General features: G+C 44.7%; 1 protein-coding gene across 7 annotated transcripts in view; it reads left to right on the forward strand.

Moving 5' to 3' along the window:
* Positions 1–25,026, forward strand: part of MARK3 (microtubule affinity regulating kinase 3) — a gene marked incomplete at both ends in the record, with an annotated part of 121,794 nt that overhangs the window by 68,463 nt on the left and 28,305 nt on the right. For 5 of the 7 annotated variants that reach the window (XM_080708327.1, XM_080708326.1, XM_080708329.1 and 2 more), the window contains 7 exons: positions 12,331–12,387; positions 18,936–19,172; positions 19,343–19,462; positions 19,822–19,921; positions 20,385–20,497; positions 20,987–21,140; positions 23,765–23,982. In XM_080708327.1, coding sequence (XP_080564453.1) covers positions 12,331–12,387; positions 18,936–19,172; positions 19,343–19,462; positions 19,822–19,921; positions 20,385–20,497; positions 20,987–21,140; positions 23,765–23,982 — 999 coding nt within the window. The remainder of the gene's footprint in view (positions 1–12,330; positions 12,388–18,935; positions 19,173–19,342; positions 19,463–19,821; positions 19,922–20,384; positions 20,498–20,986; positions 21,141–23,764; positions 23,983–25,026) is intronic. The other 2 variants (XM_080708330.1, XM_080708332.1) reach the window with 2 other exon arrangements.

Consider the following 25,026-nt stretch of genomic DNA (forward strand, 5'->3'; position numbering starts at 1 on the left):
CAACAACACACTCTAGGAGAGACCAAGAAGGTGGTGGCGGGGGCCAGTATTCAGAAGAGGCAGACAGATCCAATCAAATCTGCCTTGAATTTTTGAAGAAATCTCCCCAAAAGTAGACTGCTCCTGCCCCACACGCTCAGGAACTCTAGGCAACTATGTAAAAAAAAGTTTCGTGGAGATGGACCAAGATGGTGGCAGAGATGGCAGCCAGTATTCGGGAGAGGCAGACAGATCCAATCCAGTCCATCTTGAATTTTTGAAGAAATCTCCCTGAAAGTAGATTGCTCCTGCCGCACATGCTCTGGAATTCTGGACCACATACTATGTAAGAAAAATGTTCAGGGCGAGTCGGAGGGAGCCCCACCCTATACCCGGCTGGCTCGCTGCACCGGGCATCCCAGGAGACCTCAGCGCTCATGGTCCCATGTTCCTCTGTTCTGCGCTGGGGGCCAGGGTGTGCTTGGAGCAGCAGATCCTGTTCTCCATGGTAAGGCTGTGGGCCTCCGATTTCGGTGAGGAGATAAAAATCCACTGCTGCTAGGGAATCAGGCTCCCAGCTTCTGCAAATGACACATGCGGTTTTCTCCTACTTAAAAAAAAAAAATAGATGGAAAGAAAAATGGGAACCTCTGTAGATGCCCTGCCCACGGTGATGAGAACCGAAGCCTGCCGCACTGCGAGGCCAGGACAGGAGCCAGCAAGGCTGGGCCCGGAGCCAGCCGCAAGGCAAGGCCGGGTCTGGAGCCAGCGAGGCCGGGCCCAGAGCCTGTCGCGCAGCAGGCCTAGGTCCCTGCAACCATGTGGCCAGGAAGCAATAGAAGCTGTCGATACCTTGCCTCATCTCTCAGCAAATTCCCACATCCAAGTGACCTCTGTTAAAAAAAAAATTGGTTGTAGCTGGGCATGGTAGCGCATGCTTGTAATCCCAGCATTTGGGAGGCTGAGACTGGAGGATCATGGTTCGTGGACAGCTTTAGCTACTTAGTGAGGCTCTCTGTAATTTAGTAAGACCCTGTTTCAAAATAAAGAAAAAGCAGGGCAGGGGGTGTAGCTTGGAGGTTGCATGACCCTAGATTCCTTCCCCAGACCCGCAATAAGAAAAAAAAGGTTGTGAATGGATCATCTTGTCAAAGTTACTCACCTTCTGGCTTTCAGTATTTCATTAAGTGGGAATAAGTGTGGAAATTAAAAGTACTTCCAAGGAAGAAAGAAACTGTTATTGATTGGATGTGGAGAAATAGAAGCTCTAATACATTGTTGGTAGGTTTGTGAGTTGGTGAAACCACTTTGGAAAACAGTATGGAAGATCCTCAGAAAAAGGAAAATGAACTTACCATATGATCCAGCAATACCAGCTCTGGGTATCTACCAAAGAGAATAAAAGCCAAACTACCAAACAAATGCATGAGGAACTATGTTCATAGCTGCACAGTTCACCAAACTGTGATTGCCAAATAGGAACCAGACAAGATGTCCTTCAACAGATGAGTGGATTTCAAAACTATGGGATGTGTACACATGGAATTTTGCCCAGCCATAAGGGAGAACAAAATAGGGCATTTACAGTGAAATGTCACAAAAAATAAATCAGATGCTTTTTCTAATGTGTGAAAACTAGGGAGAAATGGGTAATAGGGACTTAGATGAAGAAGGGATCCTCTAGAGGAGCAATTAAGGTGACTGTCTGAGGGGATGGGAGGGGGAAGAGGGAAATTCTTTAAGTCGCATGATGTACTTAAACGTGTCAAAGTCAATCAGGAAGCCAAACATGGGTAGGAGGGAGCATTAGGGATAGGTAAGGGCTGATTGGGTGATGTGTGCATGTGTATCTCCACAAGTTGTTGCGTTTTTTGTTTGTTTTTGTTTGTTTGTTTTTTATGGTGGTACTGGGTTCCTGGAAGCCCTTCTACCTCCAGGCTACACTTCCAGACCTATTTTAGACTTTTTTTAATTTTTGTTAACAGGGTCTCAAGCCAGCGCGGCTGGCTTCGAATCTGTGCGATCCTCCTGTCTCTGCCTCCCAAGCACGGGGATTACAAGCGTGCACCACCATGCCCAGCTCCACAAGTTTTTTATCCCATTAAGATATATGACTACAATGTACCAATAAAATTTTATTTAAAAAAAGAGAGGCCGGGCGTGGTGGCACACGCTTGTAATCCCCGTGCTTGGGAGGCTGAGACCGGAGGATCACTGTCCGCAGACACCCTCGGCTACTTAGTGAGGCTCTTTGCAACTCAGTGAGACCCTGTTTCAAAATAAAGAATAAAAGTTAGGGCAGGGTGTGTAGCTTGGAGGTCAAATGTGCCCGGGTTCCATCCCCAGATCAGCAAAAAAAAAAAAAAAAAAGAGAGAGAGAGAGAGAGAGAGAGAGACATTCATTAATAAGCAGGTTTTAAGTACAATGGAGACATAACTTGTTTCTTAATTAATATTTATTAAGTGACCATTAACCTGCCAGATACTGGGATAAATGCATTGCTCCCCCTCCTTCCCTCCCACCCTCCTTCTCTCTCTCTCTCTCTCTCTCTCTCTCTCTCTCTCTCTCTCTCTCTCTGTGTGTGTGTGTGTGTGTGTGTGTGTGTGTGTGTGTGTGTGTGTAGTAGTTCGGGATTGAACCCAGCCTTCTACCTCTGAGCTATACCCCCAGCCCTATTTTTTTATTATTTTTAAAACAGGGTCTCGCTAAGTTGCAAAGGGCTTTATTAAGTAGCTGAGGCTGGACACGAACCCGGATCCTCTCATCTCAGCCTGCCAAGTACTGAGATACAAGTGTTATGCTACCAAGCTCTCCTGGGATGAATACTTTTTTTTTTCTTTTTCTTTCTTTTTTTTTTTTTTTTTTTTTTTTGTAGTGTACCTCTGAGCTACTCCCCCGACCCAGTTTTTTTATTCTTTATTTTGTAACAGGGTCTCACTACCTTGTGAAGGGCCTCACTAAGTAACTGAGGCTGGCTGTGAACCCGGATCCTCCTGTTTCAGACTCCCAAATGCTGGGATTACAAGCATGTGCCACCACACCCAGCTAAATGCTTATTAGTGTAAAACTTGTAGCAGCCTTTTGAATTAAGGAATATTATGCCTTCGTGCTAAAGATAAAAATAACTGAGGCTAGCTGGGCGTGGTGGCTCACGCTTATAATCCCCGCGCTTGGGAGGCGGAAACAGGAGGATCGCGCAGGTTCAAAGCCAGCCACGCTGGCTTAAGAGACCCTGTTTCAAAAATATAAAATAGGTCTGGGAGTGTAGCCCGGAGGTAGAAGGGCTTCCAGGAACCCCAGTACCACCAAAAAAAAAAAAAATACTTAGACTCGAAGCTGACCTCTCCTGGGCTTGCGACAGTGGCCGGGGGACTCATACGAACTGAGCTGCAGCTCATGCCCCCTTGGATAGGACTCTGGCCACACAGGCAGGGAGGGTCTTTGTCTCATGTGTTGTGTAGGTCCTAAGTATGTGTGTGGTGTGGTGTGTGTGTGCAGGTGTGTGCCTCCTGTCGTGTGGGGCTTTCGTGTCTCCCTGCTGAACTGCCCCTGGTCTGCCCTGGCAGTTGGCCCCCAGGAAAAGGGCTGTAAGCTGCTTTGCCATTAAACCCATTGCCATCTGAGGGCGCTCTGCTAATCTGTGCCTCGGGCCTGAGCCCCTGGTGGCTGCCCCCCACCAGCCTTCCCCACCTCTTAGGCTGACCAAAGCCTGGCAAGTTGCTGTCCCTGTACTCTGGCTCTGTGTCGCGGTGGAGCTGCTTCCTCCTGGCCTGGGCCGCAGCGACTACCATCCCCCATTCATACCTACTGTGCTGTGCCCCATGCCACCTGGACCAGAGGTGGAGCTGCTAGGCCCACACAAGGTGGTCCGGAGCAGGGGCTGCCATGGCCAGTATGGGCTGTGCCAGAGGGGCACCTCGGGCCTGCTCTCAGCCTGCAGAGGAGGGGCAGGTCCCCTGGGGCCTGAGCTGCATCTAGGGGCTGCTCTTGGGGGACCCCTGGGTCAGGGGAGGGGTGGGGACTGGACTAAGCAGGAGACACCTGTGGCCTCCCTTAGTGGCTGTGTGATGACCCCGTCTTCCCCTTCCTGCTCTGTGTCTGGACTGCGCCTGGGAGCTTCACAAATAAAGTTATGTGTGAGACCTCCTAAATCAATCAATCATTAAATAAACAAATAAATAAATAATTGAGGCAAGGGAAGATTAAATGATTTCCCCAAGTTTGGGCCAAGGTGGTTGCACACCTATATTCCCAGTATTTAGGAAGATGAGACAACAGATTTTCAGTTTTGCGGCCAACCTTAATAATTTAGATCCTCAGCAACTTAGCAAGACTGTATTTCAAAATGAAAAATACAAGCCAGGCATGGTGGCACTGTTTGTAATCCCAGTACTTGTGAGGCTGAGACAGGAGGATCACAGGTTCGAAGCCAGCCTTGACAACTTAACAAGGCCCTTCACAATTTACTTAGACCCTGTTTCCAAATAAGAAAGTTGAGCTAGAGGTTTAACTTAGAGAGAGAATGAATGCCTCTGGGTTCCATCCATGGTGCCACCAAAAAAGGAAAATAAATGGTGGCACACACCTGTACACCTGTAATCCCAGTATTTGGGAGGTTGAGATAGAAGGATCACAGATTCAAGGACAGCCTTTACAACTTAAACGTTTAAAAATAAAAAAAGGTTAGAGGTATAACTTGGAGGTGGAAATCACCTGGGTTCAATCTTTAGTATTATAAACAGCCCAGAATTTGGGGCCTATCAAGTAACAGACCTGATAAAGATTCAGACTCAGACTCCCCAAAATTCAGACTTAATCATCTTAGTCATTGTGTTGTGCTATTATTCAGATTAGAAACCAGCAGACTGTGAAAAGAGCCAGTTTATATTATCGATTTAAGGGACCATATGGTTTCAGTTACAACTTCTTAACCCTGTACTTTTTTTTTTTGGTACTGGTGATGTGGTGATGGAACCCAGGGACTTCCTACCTCTGAGCTACACTCCCAGACCTATTTTCTATTTTATTAGAAACAAGGTCTACTTAAGTTGCTGAGAGCCTCACTAAGTAGCTGAGGCTGGCTTTGAACCTGTGCGATACTTGTGTCATAGCCTCCCAAGCACTGGGATTACAAGCATGTGTGCCACCACGCCCGGCTCTTAACCTTGCTCTGTGGCATAGGAGCAGCCTTAGACAATGCTGCCCAAATTAATGTAACAGTATACCAGTAAACTGATTAAAACAAAGGAAAAAGTGCAGGTATTTTATTACTTTTGAATTAACTCCTGGAGTAACGAGTGGTCAAGCCTAGGCTTACGCCCCAGCACCAAAACTATAGTAACATTCAAACAGCAATATAGACTCATTTCTCTAGGAAAATTTAAATTTTTATTTTATTCACATATAAAGTTGTAAGGAAGCCGGGCATGGTGGTGCACACTTATAATCCCAGTGTTTAGGATGCTGAGACAGGAGGATCGCAGTTTTGAAGCTAGCCTCAGCTACTTAGTGAGGCTCTCAGCAACTGAGTGAGACCCTGTTTCCAAATAAAGTATAAAATAGGTCTGGGAGTATAGTTCATAGGTAGAAAAGCCCCTGGATTCCACCCCCCATTACCACAGATACACACGCCAAAAAAAAAAAAAAAAAAAAGATGTAAGGATAAAATGCTTTATTTTTTACTTTTATTTTTTGTCTGTGGCATACTGAGGATTCAACCCAATGGCATTCCACCTCCATGCTACACCCCTTGTTCAGTTTTATTTTATTGATTTATTTTTTCGGTGGTACTGGGGTTCCTGGAAGTCCTTCTACCTCTGGGCTACACTCCCAGACCTTTTTTTTTTTTTTTTTGAAACAGGGTCTCTTAAGCCAGCGCGGTTGGCTTCGAACCTGCACGATCCTCCTGTCTCCGCCTCCCAAGCGTGGGGATTACAAGCGTGTGCCACCACGCCCAGCTTAATTTTTTCTTACTTAAGAAAATACTGTTTAAAGTTTTATATATTTGGAATGGTGATTTTTAACTAACTTTCAAGATTTCTTAGCCGGGCATGGTGGCGCACGCTTGTAATCCCAGCATTCGGGAGGCTGAGACCTGAGGATCACGGTTCGCGGACAGCCTCAGCCACTTAGTGAGGCCCTCTGCTCAGTGAGACCTGGTTTCAAAATAAAGAATAAAAAATAGGGTAGGGGGTGTAGCTCGGAGGTCAAATGCCCCTGGGTTCCATCCCCAGACCTGCCAAAAAAACCCCAAAGATTTCTTTTGACAATACCTCTTGAATATTTAAGGGCTCATTTATAAGTTTCTTAACTTTTGCTTAAATTTAACTTAAAAACTTAAGAAATACCAACAGTAATTTGAGCTAAAAATATTAAATACTAATGTTGAAACTGTGGCTCTCATGCTCAATTTTTAGCCATAAGAAGAGGAATTTTTGTTGTTGTTTTTCTGGGGGTGGAACCCAGGGGCTTTTCTACCTCCAGGTCATACTCCCAGACGTATTTTATACTTTATTTGGAAACAGGGTCTCACTAAGTTCCTGAGAGCCTAAGTTGCCGAGGTTGACTTCGAACCTGTGCGATCTCCTGTGTCATCCTCCCAAGCTCTGGGATTCCAAGCATATGCCAACACGCCCGGCTTAAAAGAGAAAATTATATTTGATTAGTTCTTTTTTGTTGTTGTTGTTGTTGTTGTACTGGGGATGGAACCCAGGGGCATTCTACCTCCAAGTTACACCCACAGCCCTATTTTTAGTAGTTCCCATTTCTAATATAATTTGTCTATGAAAGACAACTCAATTTTGTGTGTATGTGTGTGTGTTGGTACTGGGGATGAGACTCAGGGGCATTCTACCTTTGAGCAACATCCCTAGCCCTGTTTTTTATTCTTTATTTTGAAGTAGGGTCTCACTGAGTTCCAAAGGGTCTTAGTAAGTAGCTGAGGCTGTCCGTGAACCATAATCCTCCTGTCTCAGCCTCCCAAATGCTGGGATTACAAGCATGCACCACCATGCCCGGCTGGCAACTCAATTTTTTTATTAGAAAACAAGTCAATTTGGCCCTTCTCATAGCTGTATTCTTTATTTTGTTTTGTTTTGTGATACTAGGTATTGAACCCAGGGGCATTCTACCTCTGAGCTACCCCTAGCTCTAGTTTATTTATTTATTTTTTTATTCAAAATAGGGTTTCACTGAATTACAGAGGGTCTAAGTTGCTGAGACTGTCCTCAAACCTGAAAGCCTCTTGTCTCATCCTCCCAAGTACTGGGATTACAGGCATGTACTACCATTCTCAGCTCTATAACTGTATTCTTAATTTTCTGTTCTTTATTGTATGTGGTACCGGGGATTGTGTCTAAGGACATTCTATCTTTGAGCTATACTCCCAGTCCTATCTTATTTTTTATTTTGAAACAGGGTCTCGCTGGATTGCAGAGGCCCTCTCTTAGTTGTTTAGGCTGGCTCCGAATTTGGATTCCTCCTGTTTCAGCCACCTAAATACTGGGATTACAGGCATGCACCACCATGTCCGGTTTGTGTTCTTAATGTAAATAGACCACCTAAAAGTTGAGGTTTTTTTTTTTTTTTTTTTTTTTTTTTTTGCCTTTTACAGCTTAAATCTTTTCCCATCTAGAGGAATCTATGCCTTACAGACATTTATGTGAAGGTGGTCTGTTGACCACGGCTGAAAGGGCTGGTGGCAGCCAGCAAGAGCAGGCTTTGCCTGGGCCTCCCAGGAAGAGGCCTTCACCACAAGTCCTCTCCCACTCCCACTCACCTTCCCAGGGCTCAGACTTGCTAGAGGAACTTGGTTACTGATCTAAAGCTTGAGAAAATTACTCCATTTTTTATTTTAAATTCCCTGCAGAAATTGTGAACCCTTAATTTGAGGAACCTATTAGCTGCAGCAAGAAAGATATAATGATTTGTAGCACATAGAATTGTAGTCATTCCTTTCCTGGCGAGACACATGTCCAGGATATCTCCTTTGGGTCTGGAATACAATATCAAGCATGATTCTGTATTTCTACTTTTCTAATTGCCATGCTTTCTAGGAGACTAAGTTGTTACTACTTTGATGGATAAATTTTAGGGAAAAAAGTTTTCCTGTTTGTGACAAAGAGGGAGGTATGCTACATGCCAAGCACATTGGGTGTGAGCCAGCTTCTGCCATAAATAAGCGCTTGGTTTCGTCTTCATCAGCAGATGGGTTTTCCTCTTTTCGTTTTCTTCACCATTCCCATCCTACTGACTGCATTTGCCATTTTTATTTTTTTAGAGCTCTTGTTCTATTCAAGGAAAATAATAGATTCCTGACTGCATCTTCTTTACATATCTAATTTTTGGTGGGCTAGTAATGTTGATGCCTCTCTTCGTGGGTTATCTAAAGCAAATTAGGCTAGCATTCTAAACCAAGAAGTCATCCAGATTCTCAGCCTGCCTTGGAAATAATTGCATCTAGCAATTATTAAACTATTAAAAACAGCACAAAAAAGCAGTAGGTTTAAGCTGAGGCTTATCCAGTTATTGTGGCATCAGATCACCTCTAAACTTTGGGGAGCAAAAGGAAGAGAAGTTATCTGAGAAAGGGCACAAAATCATCAGCTGTAATTCAAAAGTAGAGCATGAAAATAGCCTACAAGAGAAATCTCAGTATGGAGGGAGGGAACAAGAGGGAAAAATCTAACGTAAATACTAAATGGCCAGACAGCAGCAGCACAGTACTTACCTCAGTCATGGGCAAATTTTTCTTTTGAGGAACAAAGCAGTTTTGCTTTCCTTGTTTTCATTCTGACAGAAATGATTGGCAATAAATAGTGTTAATCCAAAGTAACGGGTGTAGGTTCTAAACACCTATTTTGGCATTAGAAAGTCTGTGCCTTTAGTGAATTATGTCTCATGTTCTGAATATTCACTTTAATAAAGTGGTAAAGCTGTTTGGCAAATTCTAACTTTGGCATTGTCCCCTCTTAATCTCACACTAACATCTTGCTGTTTATTTTGAACCAAAATGTAGAATAGGCCTCTCTGAGAGTCATGTCTAGCTTAGATGAATACGTGTGGCTAATAGTTAAGGGCTGATAATGATTTGGAATAACAAATAGTATTTTCATTGTCACTCCAGTTTGTTTGTTTGTTTGTTTGTCGGTGCTGGAGATTGAACCCATGGACATTCTACCTCCAAACTACACCCTGGTGGCACACAGTTTGCTTATGTATTTAAATATATGTGAATATATTTAATATATATACACATGTACACACACATATATACATATATATATATACACATATATACATACATAAGGAATACATATAGGAATATATACACATATATACATACATATAGTAATATATATACACACACATATATATATATACATACATACATACATACATACATACATACATACATATCGCGTCCCTAAGGCTCCGTCCTGCAGAGCCCCAGGAAAGAAGACACAAACGCCGAGTCTGCTGATGATGCTTCCTCTTTAATGCTTTTCCTCAATAATAATAATGCTGCTGCTGCTGCCAATGCGCACAGCAGGCAAATATATATCAGTCTCATAACCCCTCTCTCATCACTCCACCAAACTCAAGCTTCCCACAGCTAGGGCATGCGCATTTCTAACCCTCTCATAGGCGGGCTGGTGGTAGCACGAGGCGCTGCGTCACTAATCAGCCGAGTGGGCCCCGACACATACATACATACATACCTGGGGTTACAGCCAGACATGGTAGTGCATGCCTATAATCCCAGTACTTGGTGTGCTGGGACAGAAGGGTTTCAAGTTCAAGGCCAGCCTCAGCAACTTTGTGAGACCCTATTTCAAAAATAAAGGACTGGGGGTATATAGCTTAAGAGGTACAATCCCCTGGGTTCCTTCCCCAGTAATATATATCTATAACTTTATATCTATGTATATGCAAAATACCAAAGAAAAGGCTAGAAGCAAATAAAGTAAAATAAACAATAATTAGAACAGGAAACTTTAGCCCTTTGTAGTAGTGTATGCTTGTAATCCCAGTACTTTGGTTCCTGAGAGAGGAGGGTTGCAGGTTCATGATCAGCCTCAGCAACTTAGTGAGGCCCTCCAAAACTTAGTGAGACTCTGTTTTAAAATAAAATAATAAAATAGGGTAGGGGTATAGATAGCTCAGAGATTAAATACCCCTGAGTTAAATTTCAAATACCACCAAAAAAGAAAAAAAAGAAACTTTTAAAAAGTCACCGGTTGGTGGGTGCCCAGAGCCCATGGTCTGGGGCTCTCACAGCCCACACTTGGATACTCGGGTCCGGGCAGAGGCTGCCGAGCATCCATCCATTCAGGTGATGAGCGCGTTGCACACCTTGCACAGAAGGCAGCTGCCACTGGACAGCTCTCTTGTCTGATTACGCCAGGCCGGCACTTCCCCAGGAGATGCCTGCTCTGTTCCACAGAGTTGTTGGCTTGTTGATTGCTATGTTGCTGTAACAAAGGAGACCTGATCTTCAGAAGAGGGGATCCCTACTTCCTTTTTAGATGCACAGCTTTTCAGAGCAGATAAAAGACCTTGTTCAACCTGCATGTTCACTTAACATTTAGATATCAGTTTTAGATGAGCAGAGTAAAGACATTTTCTTTGTAGACACGAATGCATCACAGAAGTGGCAGAAGTCTTACCCACCCTTGTCTCCAGAGAGGGACTATTATGTTTTTTACGATCGCTAACGTGTCTTTGACTGTTACAACAAGTGTTAGCTAACTAGTATTGTATGTTTCTTTTAGCATATAAGGCTTTAACTCACTAAGAACTGCTGCATCTTGTTCAACAGTTTGAGTGGACCATAGATTAGCCACTTCTCAGATGGATAGCGATTTTAGTTTAAAACAACCTTATTTTGTGCGGCAGTTCTCTGGTGCTGTGCAATTACAGTGAAGGTAGCATAGACCTGTGCTAATTATAGAGGCCCCCCCTTTATGGTGAAAGTTCCTCGGTTAAGAATGTACATTTGGGACGCTGGGCGTGGTGGGCACGCTTGTAATCCCCGCACTTGGGAGGCGGAGACAGGAGGATCGCACAGGTTCAAAGCCAGCCGCGCTGGCTTAAGAGACCCTGTTTTCAAATAAAAATATAAAATAGGTCTGGGAGTGTAGCCCGGAGGTAGAAGGGCTTCCAGGATCCCCAGCACCACCAAAAAAAAAAAAAGAAGAAGAAGAATTTACATGTAGGTACCTCCACCTTGCCCTGTGGCGGTTATGACTGCACACTTACATGTCCTGTGGCCTTGAGGAGGACCCCGAATCACTGCAGGCCTCAGTTTTCAATAATGCTGTTAATACCTGCTCTGTCTTTCCACAGAGTTCAGTGGTGCCATGTGAAGGGCTCTGGAGACTGTATCAGTGGCACACAAAGATGGTGTTACTAGTCTGCAATTCAGAAGTTGTTCATTTGCATTAGAATTTATATATTTCTATCATTTGTTCATATCACAAGATAGTCAACTTTGAGTTTTTTTTATTTTGTTAGCATTATTTTTAAGCAAATATTGGCAATACTAAAGACTTTTTTGGATGGTGCTGGGGATTGAACCTAGGGGCATTCTACTTTTGACCTATACCTCAGTTCTATTTTACTTTCTATTTTGAAACAGGGTCTCATTGAGTTGCTGAGGCTGTTTGTGAACCTGTGATCCTCCTTTCTCAGCTTCCCAGTACTGAGATTAGAGACATGTCCACCATGTTGGGATAATAATACTTTCCTAAAGAAAAAAGAAGGCCACCAGTTATTGTGAAAATTCATAAAATTAATTGTTTAACGGTGTTAATCAGAAATAATTGTGAGTTGACTAAATAAAAGTATACTGTTTGCAGAAAGTGGGAGGAGTCCTTACTGATAATGCACATAGTAGTTTTCAGTTTGTACCGGACAACATTCATTTTTCCATTTTAAGAAAGAGGAAACTAACCCTTGCGGAGTTGAAACAACCTGAGCTAAATAAAGAAGAGAATGTGGCAGGGGCAGCCGGGAGGAGTAGTGCCTGGCAGAGGAGCACCCTCTGCACTGGCTCCTCACCTGGGTGCTTGGTAGCTCCGGGCTGTGTGTGAGCTGAGGCCCAGTCAGGGCACTGCCTAGAGCTGCCTGGGCCTGGGCCTTGAGGCAGGCAGACCTTGCAGAACACAGGTAGAAGCGCCCTCCTCATCTGTGCTCTCCAGATGGGAAAGTTGAAAACATGGAGATTGTTTTCCGAAATCCACACATTCAAGTGCTTTCTGAGTAGTTCGCATGTGAGAACATTTATGAAGTCTTGGTCGTAATTCTGAATCTGCCACGGAGTCATTAACTCTTGCCTCTCTCCTGTCCAGATAGTGTCTGCAGTCCAATATTGCCACCAAAAACGGATCGTTCACAGAGACCTCAAGGTGAGTTAAATGCCCTTGCCAAGTGGTATTCAATTCTCTTGGTGATCATTTTATAGATGAGGCATAAATTAGATTTTTATTAAATAAGAAAAATCCTGTAATAATTGAAACTTTTCATGAAGTTATGGTAAAGAGCATTAAAAATAAAGTGAAATTCGTAAAAAGTATTTCAAGCCGGGCATGGTGGTGCACACTTGTAATCTCAGCATTTGGTAGGCTGAGATAGGAGGATTGTGGTTCACGGACAGCCTCAGCTACTTAGTGAGGCCCTTTGAAACTCGGTGTGACCCTGTTTCAAAAATAAAGAATAGCAGCCGGGTGTGGTGGCACACGCTTGTAATCCCCGCGCTTGGGAGGCTGAGACAGGAGGATTGCACAGGTTCGAAGCCAGCCTCAGCTACTTAGTGAGGCTTTCAGCAACATAGTGAGCCCTATTTCCAAATAAAATATAAAAAAGGTCTGGGAGTATAGCCCAGCGTAGAAAGCCTCTGGATTCAACCCCCAGTACCACAAAAATAAAAAATAAAAATACTAGCCAGGTGTGGTGGCTACAGCAAGATCAGTAACAGACATAAAATATGAATGGTAGTACTATTTTAGATATTTAATATGCCAAGATCAAAAAAATATATAACCGCTTTTCCGATTACAAAAAATAAGAGGCTTTAAAAATATATAGATATAAGCCGGGCGTGGTGGTGCACGCTTGTAATCCCTGCGCTTGGGAGGCTGAGACAGGAGGATTGTGCAGGTTCAAAGCCAGCCCTGCTGGCTTAAGAGACCCTGTTTCCAAACAAAAAGTATAAAATAGGTTTGGGAGTGTAGCTTGGAAGTAGAAGGGTTTCCAGGAACCTCAGTACCACCGAAGGAAGGGAGGGAGGGAGGGAAGGAAGGAAGGAAGGAAGGAAGGAAGGAAGGAAGGAAGGAAGCCAGCCCGCCCGCCCGCCCGCCCGCCCGCCCGCCCGGCGTGGTGGCACTCGCTTGTAATCCCAGCGCTTGGGAGGCTGGGACAGGATGATCGCACAGTTTCGAAGCCAGCTTCAGCTACTCAGTGAAGCTCTCAGCAACGTAGTGAGAGACCTTGTTTCCAAATAAAATAGGTCTGGGAGTATAACCCAGAGGTAGAAAGACCCTGGGTTCCATCCCCAATACCACAAAAAAAAAGAAAGAGAGAGAGGGAGGGCAGGAGGGAGAGAGAGGAGATAAAGAAAGAAAGACAGACAGAAAGAAAGCCGGGCGTGGTGACACACACTTGTAATCCTTGTACTTGGGAGGCTGAGACAGGAGGATCGCACAGGTTCGAAGCCAGCCTCAGCTACTTAGTGAGGCTCTCTGCAACTTAGTGAGACCCTGTTTCAAAATAAAGAATAAGCTGGGTATGGTGGTGTATGCTTGTAATCCCAGCATTCGGGAGGCTGAGACTGGAGGATTGTAGTTCGCAGACAGCCTCAGCTACATAGTGAGGCCCTCTGCAACTCAGTGAGACCCTGTTTCAAAATAAAGAATTAAAAAAAAAAAATAGGGCAGGGGGTATAGCTCCAAGGTCTCATGCCCCTGTGTTCCATCTCCAAACCCATAAAAAAATTAAAAAATAAAAAATAGGGCAGGGGGTATAGCTCAGAGGTCAAATGCCCCTAGGTTCCATCCCCAACCCCTCAAAAAAATAAAATAAGGCTGGGAGTATAGCCCGGAGGTAGAAAGCCTCTAGGTTCCACCTCCAGTACTTCCAAAACTAAAAATAAAAAATAGGGCTGGGGGTGTAGCTCAGAGGTAGAACGCCCCTGGGTTCCCTCCCCAGTATTTCAAATCAGCATAAGTAGCTGGTAGGTTATCTCTGAAGGATAGTAGTCACTCAACCAGACACATTTCTGGAGCCCCAGAAATGTACAGATGCACCAGGTGCACCCGGACCATATCCTCAATGCAGCCTGGCACCTTTATTCCTGCACGGGCATTCTGGCCTGCACCTCTGCCCTCCTTAGGAGGAGGAAGGCTGCAGGGTCCACAGAGCAACTTCCTAGCAGGCCCTGCAGGCAGCCTCGCTTGCCTCTTGCTAGAGGAACTTGCTGCCTCTGCTTCGCCTTCCCACCTCGGGTGCCTGGCTCCCCAGGGCGGAGCTGCTCTGCTGCCTCTCTTTTCTCCTTCCTCCACTCTCCCTCTGTGCCGGCTCTTCACCAACAGCGTTTCCACATACTGCATCTGCACCATTTTATGGAAAACCTCTCCATCCATGCCCTACCAAACATACTTCTTTCTCTCCCCACCCCACAGCACGTTCTGTACACATTGTCTGCGTGCTCAGTCTTAACTGGCTACTGAGCTCTGTGGTTTCCTTGTGTGAGTGCTGGCCACTTGCTTGTTCTTCTCACTGCCCTCCCTCGTGCAGTGCATTTGATTTCATTCCAGCAGCCACAGTGGTCAACGATGAGCCAGTGATCCTCAGTCTGTTTCTAGGATGCAGCTGTTAAGAGGGCAACTTCAGCCGGCTGTATTGGCCATTCCTGTAACCCAAGTACTTGGGAGGCTGAGAATGGAGGGTACCAGGTTCAAGGCCAGCCTCAAAAACTTAGTGAGAAGGCCAGCGTGGTAGTGCACACTTGTAATCCCAGTAGTTGGCAGGCTGAGACAGGAGAATCGCATATTTGAAGCCATCCTCAGCAACACAGTAAGACTGCTTAAAAATAAATTACAGCTGGGCATGGTGGTGCACGCTTTTAATGCCAGCATTCTGGAGGCTGAGACGAGGATCACGGTATGCAGATAGCCTCAGCTATTAAGTTAACCCCTCTGCAACTTAGTGAGACCCTGTTTCAAAAAGTAAATAATAAAAAATTGAGCTAGAGATGTAGCTTGGAGGTAGAATGCCCCTGGGTTCCACCTCCACGAAAAAAATAAAAATAAAAGGGCTGTAGGTGTAGCTCAGGCTCAGTGGCCCTGGATTCAATCCCCAGTACCAAAAATACAAAGAAAGAAGCCATTATCCACCTAACACTCTTCAGGGGTCCCTCTTGCCCCCAGGATGAAACCCATGCTTCCTGAGCACAGCTGACCCGGAGGCCTTTGCACTGTGCCCAGCTGTCTGCCCAGCACTCTGTGGCGTTTCTCTCCCATACATTGTCTTTCAGGTCTCATACTCTATCCTGTGGGCTTCAGACTATTCTGCCTGAAAACTTGCCCACTGAGATCAGCTGTACCTTCTCGGGCTCCAGGGTCACTGTGGGAAGCTCCCTGCCCCTTGCGGTGCTATGCCCGTGGTATGTGTGTCCTCTGTCACAGACCCCAGGGCTCAGAGCGACTCTTCATCTTCCTGCCTCCACACTTCTCCACTATGAGCTCTTGAGAATAGGCCCCGAGTCCTCTCTGCTCAGCGTTGTACATTCAGACATCGTCTAACACCTGCTGTGTAGTAGCTCTATACAGAATGTTGGTTTGAGCCAGGCGTGGTGGCACACACTTGTAATCCCAGTACTTGGGAGGCTGAGACAAGAGGATCGCAGGTTTATGGCCAACCTCAGCTACTTAGGCCCTCTACAACTTAGTGAGACCCCGTTTCAAAATAAAGAATAAGAAGCCAGGCATGGAGGCGCACTCTTGTAATCTCAGCATTCAGGAGGCTGAGATGGGAGGATCATGGTTCACAGACAGCCTCAACTACTTAGTGAGGCCCTTCGCAACTTAGTGAGACCCTGTATCAAAATAGAGAATAAAAAATATGGCAAGGGGTGTAGCTCGGAGGTCAAATGCCCTGGGGGTCCATCCCCAGACACACACACACACACACACACACACACACACGCACGCACGCACGCACGCACGCACGCACGCACACACACAATGAAGAATTAGCCTGGCATGGTGGCACACACTTGTAATTCCAGTACATGGGAGCCTGAGACAGGAGGATCAAACAGGTTTGAAGCCAGCCTCAGCTACTTAGGCTCACAGCAACTTGGTGAGTTCATTTCCAATTAAAATATAAAATAGGTCTGGGAGTGTACGCCAGGCTTAGAAAGCCCCTGGGTTCCATCCCAAGTACCACACACACCAAAAAAAAAAAAAAAAAAAAAAAAAAAGAATAAAAATAGGGTTGGGAGTGTAGCTCAGAGGAAGAATGCCCCTGGGTTCAATCCCCATTACTGCCTAAATAAATAAATAAAAATTTTGGTTGGAGTAAATGAGTTGGGAGGCTGAGACAGGAAAATCGCAGGTTCGAGACCAGCCTCAGCAACTTGTGGAGGCCCTCTATAACTTTTTGTTGTTGTTGTTCTTTGTTTTTTGTGGTACTGGGGGTGGAACCCAGAGACTTTCTACTTCCGGGCTATACTCCTAGACCTATTTTATATTTTATTTGGAAACAGGGTCTCACTAAGTAGCTGAGGCTGGCTTTGAACCTGTGCGATCCTCCCGTCTCAGCCTCCCAAGCGCGGGGATTACAAGCGTGCGCCACCACGCCCGGCTGTCCCTCTATAACTTAGACCCTGTTTGTTTTTTTTTTTTTTTTTTTTTTTTTTTTGGTGGTACTGGGGGTGGAACCCAGAGGCTTTCTACCTCTGGGCTATACTCCCAGACCTTTATTATATTTAATTTGGAAACAGGGTCTCACTAAGTTTCTGGAAGCCTCACTGAGTAGCTGAGGCTGGCTTCGAACCCGTGCAATCCTCCTGTCTCAGCCTCCCAAGTGTGGGGATTACAAGCATGCGCCACCACGCGCGACTGACTCTGTTTCAAAATAAAGAATAAAATAGGGCTGGGGTATAGCTTAAAGGTAGAATTCCCCTGTGTTTGATTCTCAGCATCACACACACATACAAAAGAAAGCAACTGACTTCTTTCTTGGTTGGGGATTCTCCCCACCCAGTAATAGCCATTTGATAGCCATTTAGCATTTCTTATGAATTGTGACTATCTACTTAAAGCTAGTGTGTGTGTGTGTGTGTGTGTGTGTGTGTGTGTGTGTGTGTGTATTTTTTTTGTGTGTGTGTGTGGTACTGGGGATGGAACCCAGGGGCCTTCTACCTCCAGGCTACACTCCCAGACCTATTTTATATATTTTATTTGGAAACAAGGTCTCTTAAACCAGCTGAGGCTGGCTTCAAACCTGCTCGATCCTCCTGTCTCAGCCTCCCAAGTGCAGGGATTACAAGTGTGTGCCACCACACCCAGCTTATATCTATATATTTTTAAAGCCTCTTATTTTTTGTAATTGGAAAAGCGGTTATATTTTTTTTTTATCTTGGCATATTAAATATCTAAAATAGTACTACCATTCATGTTTTATGTCTGTTACTGATCTTGCTATAATATTGGGAGTTCTCATTTGCTCCTGCTTTTTCTCTAGAAGCAGCATTTTCTAGTTAGGAGATTCTAACTTTTTTTTTTTTTTTTTTTTGGTGGTACTGGGGGTGGAACCCAGAGGCTTTCTACCTCTGGGCTATACTCCCAGACCTTTATTATATTTAATTTGGAAACAGGGTCTCACTAAGTTTCTGGAAGCCTCACTGAGTAGCTGAGGCTGGCTTCGAACCCGTGCAATCCTCCTGTCTCAGCCTCCCAAGTGTGGGGATTACAAGCATGCGCCACCACGCGCGACTGACTCTGTTTCAAAATAAAGAATAAAATAGGGCTGGGGTATAGCTTAAAGGTAGAATTCCCCTGTGTTTGATTCTCAGCATCACACACACATACAAAAGAAAGCAACTGACTTCTTTCTTGGTTGGGGATTCTCCCCACCCAGTAATAGCCATTTGATAGCCATTTAGCATTTCTTATGAATTGTGACTATCTACTTAAAGCTAGTGTGTGTGTGTGTGTGTGTGTGTGTGTGTGTGTGTGTGTGTGTATTTTTTTTGTGTGTGTGTGTGGTACTGGGGATGGAACCCAGGGGCCTTCTACCTCCAGGCTACACTCCCAGACCTATTTTATATATTTTATTTGGAAACAAGGTCTCTTAAACCAGCTGAGGCTGGCTTCAAACCTGCTCGATCCTCCTGTCTCAGCCTCCCAAGTGCAGGGATTACAAGTGTGTGCCACCACACCCGGCTTATATCTATATATTTTTAAAGCCTCTTATTTTTTGTAATTGGAAAAGCGGTTATATTTTTTTTTATCTTGGCATATTAAATATCTAAAATAGTACTACCATTCATGTTTTATGTCTGTTACTGATCTTGCTATAATATTGGGAGTTCTCATTTGCTCCTGCTTTTTCTCTAGAAGCAGCATTTTCTAGTTAGGAGATTCTAACTTTTTTTTTTTTTTTTTTTTTTTTGGTGGTACTGGGGTTCCTGGAAGTACTTCTCCCTCCGGGCTACACTCCCAGACCTATTTTTGCATTTTTATTTGGAAACAGGGTCTCCTAAGCCAGCGCGCGCCGCTGGCTTCGAACCTGCGCAATCCTCCTGTCTCAGCCTCCCAAGCACGGGGATTACAAGCGTGCGCCCGGCTAGGAGATTCTAACTTAATGTCATTACAAATGAAATGCTTAATCCTATCAGTTGTAATTGTTATTTTGGTTAAGTTTCATTTTTGTCTTGATGTTTTCCCTCTAGGCTGAAAATCTGTTGTTAGATGCGGATATGAACATTAAAATAGCAGATTTTGGTTTTAGCAATGAATTTACTGTTGGCAGTAAACTCGACACATTTTGTGGTAGTCCTCCATACGCAGCCCCAGAACTCTTCCAGGGCAAGAAGTACGACGGGCCGGAGGTGGACGTGTGGAGTCTCGGTGTCATTCTGTACACCCTCGTCAGTGGGTCACTGCCCTTTGATGGGCAAAACCTGAAGGTATTACAAGCAGTGGCAGCCATGTTCTTCACAAAACTAAGGGTTTTATAAGTTGTGTGGATGCATATTTTTATATTCTATCAACATGGGGGTTTTAGGGTTTTAGTGGGTTTTCTCTCTCTCTTTACTAAAAGTTTACTAATTTTTCTTTCCTTGTTACATCTTCAAAGGAACTGAGAGAGAGAGTGCTACGAGGGAAATACAGAATCCCTTTCTACATGTCCACAGACTGTGAAAACCTTCTCAAACGCTTCCTGGTGCTAAACCCAATTAAGCGCGGCACTCTAGAGGTAATTAAACAAGTGGCTTAGTGGCTGGTGATTCTGAATATTTTCAGAAATTGGCTTGGTTTTGTTAAGTCACTAATTTTTTTTCTTGCTCTACTGGGAGTCAAACCTCGGGGCCTTACACGTGCTACGTAAGCAGTCTACCACTGAGCTATGTCCCAGCTCTTAATTTTACTCAGTGATATAGTCTTACTCATTTACCTAATCTGGATTCTCTTACTTCAGCGACCTGAACAGCTGGGGTCATAAGCATCCAGTTTATCTTTTGAGTTATAATCAATGAAAGTTTAAAACAGTTTTCCTAAATATTGTGATTATTGAGAGACTATTTTAAGTTGCTAATAAATAGTTGACTTTTTCAGCAAATCATGAAGGACAGGTGGATCAACGCAGGACATGAGGAAGATGAACTTAAGCCATTCGTTGAACCAGAACTAGACATCTCAGATCAGAAAAGAATAGGTAATTATTGTGTGCCTGTGTAAGCAGCATATTTGTTTTGTTTATGGTTCTAGGATCAAACCCAGTGCCATTCTCCCTTTGAGCCAAACCCCAGCCCTCTTTTATTTTTAAACAGTCTCAGTTGCTGAGGCTGGCCTCTCACCTGCAGTCTTCCAGTCTCAGCTTCCCAGGTACAGCGATTACAGGTGTATGTCACCATGCCTGGCAGCACATTTGTTTCACCTCCTCTGTGGCCTCAAGTGTGAATAACAGGACAGTAAGCTTCTCTGTATTGTGTGTTCAGGAAGGCAGTGCCTGCCGTTTTCTATCCCAGCACCCAGTAATTCAGAACCACATTCAGCTGTTCATTTGTGTCAGGAGATGTATGGTGTTTTAGATCAAGTAAAGACAGTTCTTTTATTCTGTGACAGAATGGTTTCTTATCCAGACAGAACACATGAAACCTATTATACCTTTCTTTTAGATATCATGGTGGGAATGGGATACTCACAAGAAGAAATTCAAGAATCTCTTAGTAAAATGAAATATGATGAAATCACAGCTACATATTTGTTGTTGGGGAGAAAATCTTCAGAGGTAAGAGTAATCAGAGAGAAAAAGCTGAAATTCCCTGAACATAAATGATCAGTTTATGTAAGCTGTTTTTGTAGTCTTTTGTTTCTTTAATATGCAGCATATTTGGTATGTCATTTTACAAACTTAGCTGGAAGTAATAAGTCTAACCCCTGTGACCATTATGAGCTACTCTTTCAAGATAGTAGCCCCTTTTGATGAGTTATGTCACGGACTTGGGTATTTATAAGTTAACTTGTAGATATTACTTAATAGTTAAGAAATTGTGTAAAGTACCACACTACGGAGAGCCTCTAGTCATGTGAGACAGCCTAGAAACGAGCGGTGCATGCCCTTAGAGGGTTCCCTGCAGTCAGCGCTCTTGCCCGAGTTCAGCGCTGCCCCCTGTGCGTAGCGCTGCCCCCGAGCGCGTCATGAGAGGCGTGTGCTGCGCAGAGAGGTCCTGACCGGCTGTCGGGTCGGTGTGGTGCTGCTCTTCTTGTTCTCCCATAGCTGGACGCTAGCGACTCCAGTTCTAGCAGCAACCTTTCACTTGCTAAGGTGCGGCCAAGCAGTGACCTCAGCAACAGCACTGGCCAGTCTCCTCACCACAAAGTGCAAAGAAGCGTTTCTTCAAGCCAGAAGCAGAGACGGTACAGCGACCATGGTAAGTCCGGGACTGTCCCAGGGGCTTCTCTGGAACATCCTCTTGTGTACGCCCTGGGGTTGGAAGTTGCTGTGCTGTCTCCTCATGCCATTTCCTGGATGCTGTGCCCTCAGCACTCCAGTCTTGGTACGTGTGGTGGGCTTTTGCTGACCCTCTGCCCTCTGTGACGTCTGCTTTAGCCTGTAGTTCTGAACATCTCTTCTCCACCCCTTCCTTGGGGTTATTGTCTAGGGCAACACAGCCTGGTTGACTATTCTGTGCTGATGACAGTGTTCTGTATCTCTGCATGCCAGTCAAGTGGGTTTGATTTTTTTTTTTTTTTTTTTTTTTTTTTTTTGTATTAGAGGATGAACCCAGATGCATTCTATCTCCAAGCTACATACCTAGCCCAATTTTTTAAAATTTTTTATTCAGAAACAAGGTCTTGCTCAGTTGCTGAGGCTGGCCTCAAACCTGTGATCCTCCTATCTCATCCTCCTAAATACTGGGATTACAAGCGTGTGCCATTACACCCGGCCCAAAATTTTAATTAAAGTAAATCTATAGAGCCACGTGTGACCATTGGCCATCATATTGTAGAGGGTGGCCGTAGAGCTCTGCAGCGCCCTGGTTTTGCCTTGATGGGCTATGATTTTCTCTGTTGTTCCACCTGCACTCTTGCTGGTGGTGTGGGGAAGCTACACTCAAGGAGGCTGTACATTACATTGGTGTGCTGGCCAAACCCACCCTTTCTCTGCCTTCACAACAACTGTGTGTAAGTCCTGAGGTGCAAGCGTGTGTGTGCGTGTGTGTGCGCGCGCTCACTCAGCTGTAACTGGGAATGTAAAGTTGCAGATACTTCTCTAACTGCAGTATTGTAGAGGAGGGAACTAACTAAACCCTTGTTGCTCACAGTAGTGTTGGGGATGGAGGAGCCCAGGGCCTTCTACCTCTGAGCTACACTCCCAGACCTATTTTTTCTATTTTATTTTGAAACAGGGTCTCACTAAATTGCTGAGAGCCTCACTGAGTAGCTGAGGCTGGCTTCGAACCTGTGTGATCCTCCTGTCTCAGCCTCCCAAGCGCGGGGATTCCAAGCGTGCGCCACCACGCCCGGCTTTTTTGTTTGCTTTTTAACTCAGTTTCAAATAGTGTTACTCTTTAGATTTTTGTCCAGCTAGCAGTTATTTTGTGGTTCCCTCCTTTCATTAGATTTAAAATGTAGTCTTTGCTACATTGGAATAAATGCTATTTGGTGCTTTCCTTGAACATTGCACTGGGCACCATGCGATTCGTATACCAGCTTTCCTTTCCAGGTTCTGTGAACTCCATATCTTCTGTGCTGCCATTGGGGACTGTGGATGGCTTGGTGTAGAACAGTTAATTGTCCATTTTCCACCCTGATCCTCCCTGGGTGTGTTCCCGCGGAACAGGGCTATGACCAGGAAGTTCCGCCTACTTCCTCCCGGTCCCTTAGGGGAGGAACATGTTTTCCTACCACCTTCTCCTGTCTACTCAAATTCCTGTTTATCTAGAAGATTATGAGTGTGTTTTGAAGAATTCAAGATAAAAACTTTTCTCATGCTTTTCCCACGCTTGCTTGGCTGTACAAGGAACATAGTTAACTCAGCATGATGGGCATACATTTGTTGAACTTGATTGGTTTTCTGTGTGGTGACACACACTTAAGTTATTTCCAAAGATGTTTTTGTTCTTGTGGTACTGGAAACCCAGGAGCACTCTACCTCTGATTTACACCCCAGCCCTATTTTTTTATTCTTTATTTTGAAACAGTCTCACTGAGGTGCAAAGGGCCTTAATAAGTAGCTGAGGCTGGCCATGAACACTGATCCTCCTCTCAGCCTCCCAAATGCTGGGATTACAAGTGTGCGCCACCATGCTCAACTTCAAAGGACTTTTTTTTTTTTTTTTTTTTTTGCGGTACTAGGGGTCCAGGGGCATTTGACCTCCAAGCTGCAGTTCCATTCCTTTTTTTTTTTTTTTTTTTTTTTTTTCATTCTTTATTTTGAAACGGTCTCACTTAGTTGCGAAGGGCCTCATAAGTAGCTGAGGCTGTCAACGAACCACAATCCTCTGGTCTCTGACTTCCGAATGCTGGCATTACAAGCATGCGTCACCACACCTGGGCCAAAGGACAATTTTTTATGCTCACTTAGGGAAAGTAGAAAGTATAAAGGCTACGAAATGAATTTTTAAAATTCATGTTACAATGTAAGGGTAACATGTAAATAGAAAACATCTTAAAGCTTTTTACAATTTTACATTTTTTAGATGAATTGCAATCTTAGATCATCTTCCAATATATTTATTTTCACAGGATAAAATGTGAAAACTCCTTTCTTCCTTAAGTCATGAAGTTCCTTAAATCATGAGCTGGGTGTGGTGGTGCACCCCTGTAATCCCAGTACTTGGGAGGCTGAGACAGGAGGATCACGGCTTCAGTCTCAGAAGGATCTTAGTGCGACCCTGTTGCAAAATAAGAAATAAAATAGGACTGGGTGTGTGGCTCAGAGGTAAAATGCCCCTCGATTCACTCTCCAGTACCAAATGGATGGATGGATGGATGGATGGATGGATGGATGGATGGATGGATGGATGGATAAATGAAGTACTCTTTATTTTAGCTGGACCAGCTATTCCTTCAGCTGTTGCGTATCCAAAGAGGAGTCAGACCAGCACCGCAGATAGTGACCTCAAAGGAGATGGGATTCCCTCCCGGAAATCAAGTGGCAGTGCCTTGGGCGGAAAGGGAATTGCTCCAGCCAGTCCCATGCTTGGGAACGCAAGTAATCCCAACAAGGCAGATATTCCTGAACGCAAGAAAAGCCCCGCTGTCCCCAGTGTGAGTATTGTTGAACTGGTGAACACTTCAAGGATTGTTGGCTGGAACCCCAACCATCCTACAGCTGCTCTGAATGTGTAAATCTCTCCCTTGCTTTCTCCTCTGTGGGGAATCCCTCCCACAGCTGCATGCCCAGTCTCTACCTCTTGCTTCGGTGTAGGTTTTTTTGTTTTGTTTTTTTATGGTATTGGGGATAGAACCCAGGAGCATTCTACCTCCAAATTATACCCCCTGCCCTAATTTTTCTTCTTTATTTTGAAAAAGGGTCTCACTTGAGCCAAGCGTAGTAGCACATGCTTATAATCCCTGCGCTTGGGAAGCTGAGACAGGAAGATCATACAGGTTCGAAGCCAGCCTCAGCTACTTAGTGAGGCTCTCAGCAACTTACTGTGACACTGTTTCTAAAAAGAAAGAAGGAAAGAAAAAGGGTCTCACTAAGTTGCAAAAGGCCTCACCAAGTAGTAGGTGAGGCTGTCCTCAAACCACGATCCTCCTGTGTCAGCCTCCCAAATGCTGGGATTACAAGCATGTGCTACCATGCCTGGCTTCAGCAGTGTTGGTTTCTTTCTTTCTTTCTTTTTTCAGCCCGATTATTTTTTTTCTTTTTCTTTTTTGTCTTAATATGCTAGGATTACAACTGTGCGCCATCACACCCGGTGTGTAGGTATTTTCTCTTGATACCCCTTTCCTGCTGCTAGAACAAAATACATGAAACTGGGTCATTTAGAAGGGACAGAAACAGCCGGGCGTGGTGGCGCACGCTTGTAATCCCTGTGCTTGGGAGGCGGAGACAGGAGGATTGCGCAGGTTCGAAGCCAGCCGCGCGCGCTGGCTTAGGAGACCCTGTTTCCAAATACAAAATGTAAAAAGAGGTCTGGGAGTGTAGCCCGGAGGTAGAAGGGCTTCCAGGAACCCCAGTACCACCAAAAAAAAAAAAAAAAAGAAGGGACAGAAACTTATTTGCTATAGTTTTGGTGGCTGGAAAGTTCCAGGTCGCGGTGCCAGCACGTTCATTGTCTAATGAGGGCTTCCAAGATAGTGCCC

The sequence above is a fragment of the Muscardinus avellanarius genome (genome assembly GCF_963383645.1).
Source record: "Muscardinus avellanarius genome assembly, chromosome: 12".
Taxonomy (NCBI): Eukaryota; Metazoa; Chordata; class Mammalia; order Rodentia; family Gliridae; genus Muscardinus; species Muscardinus avellanarius.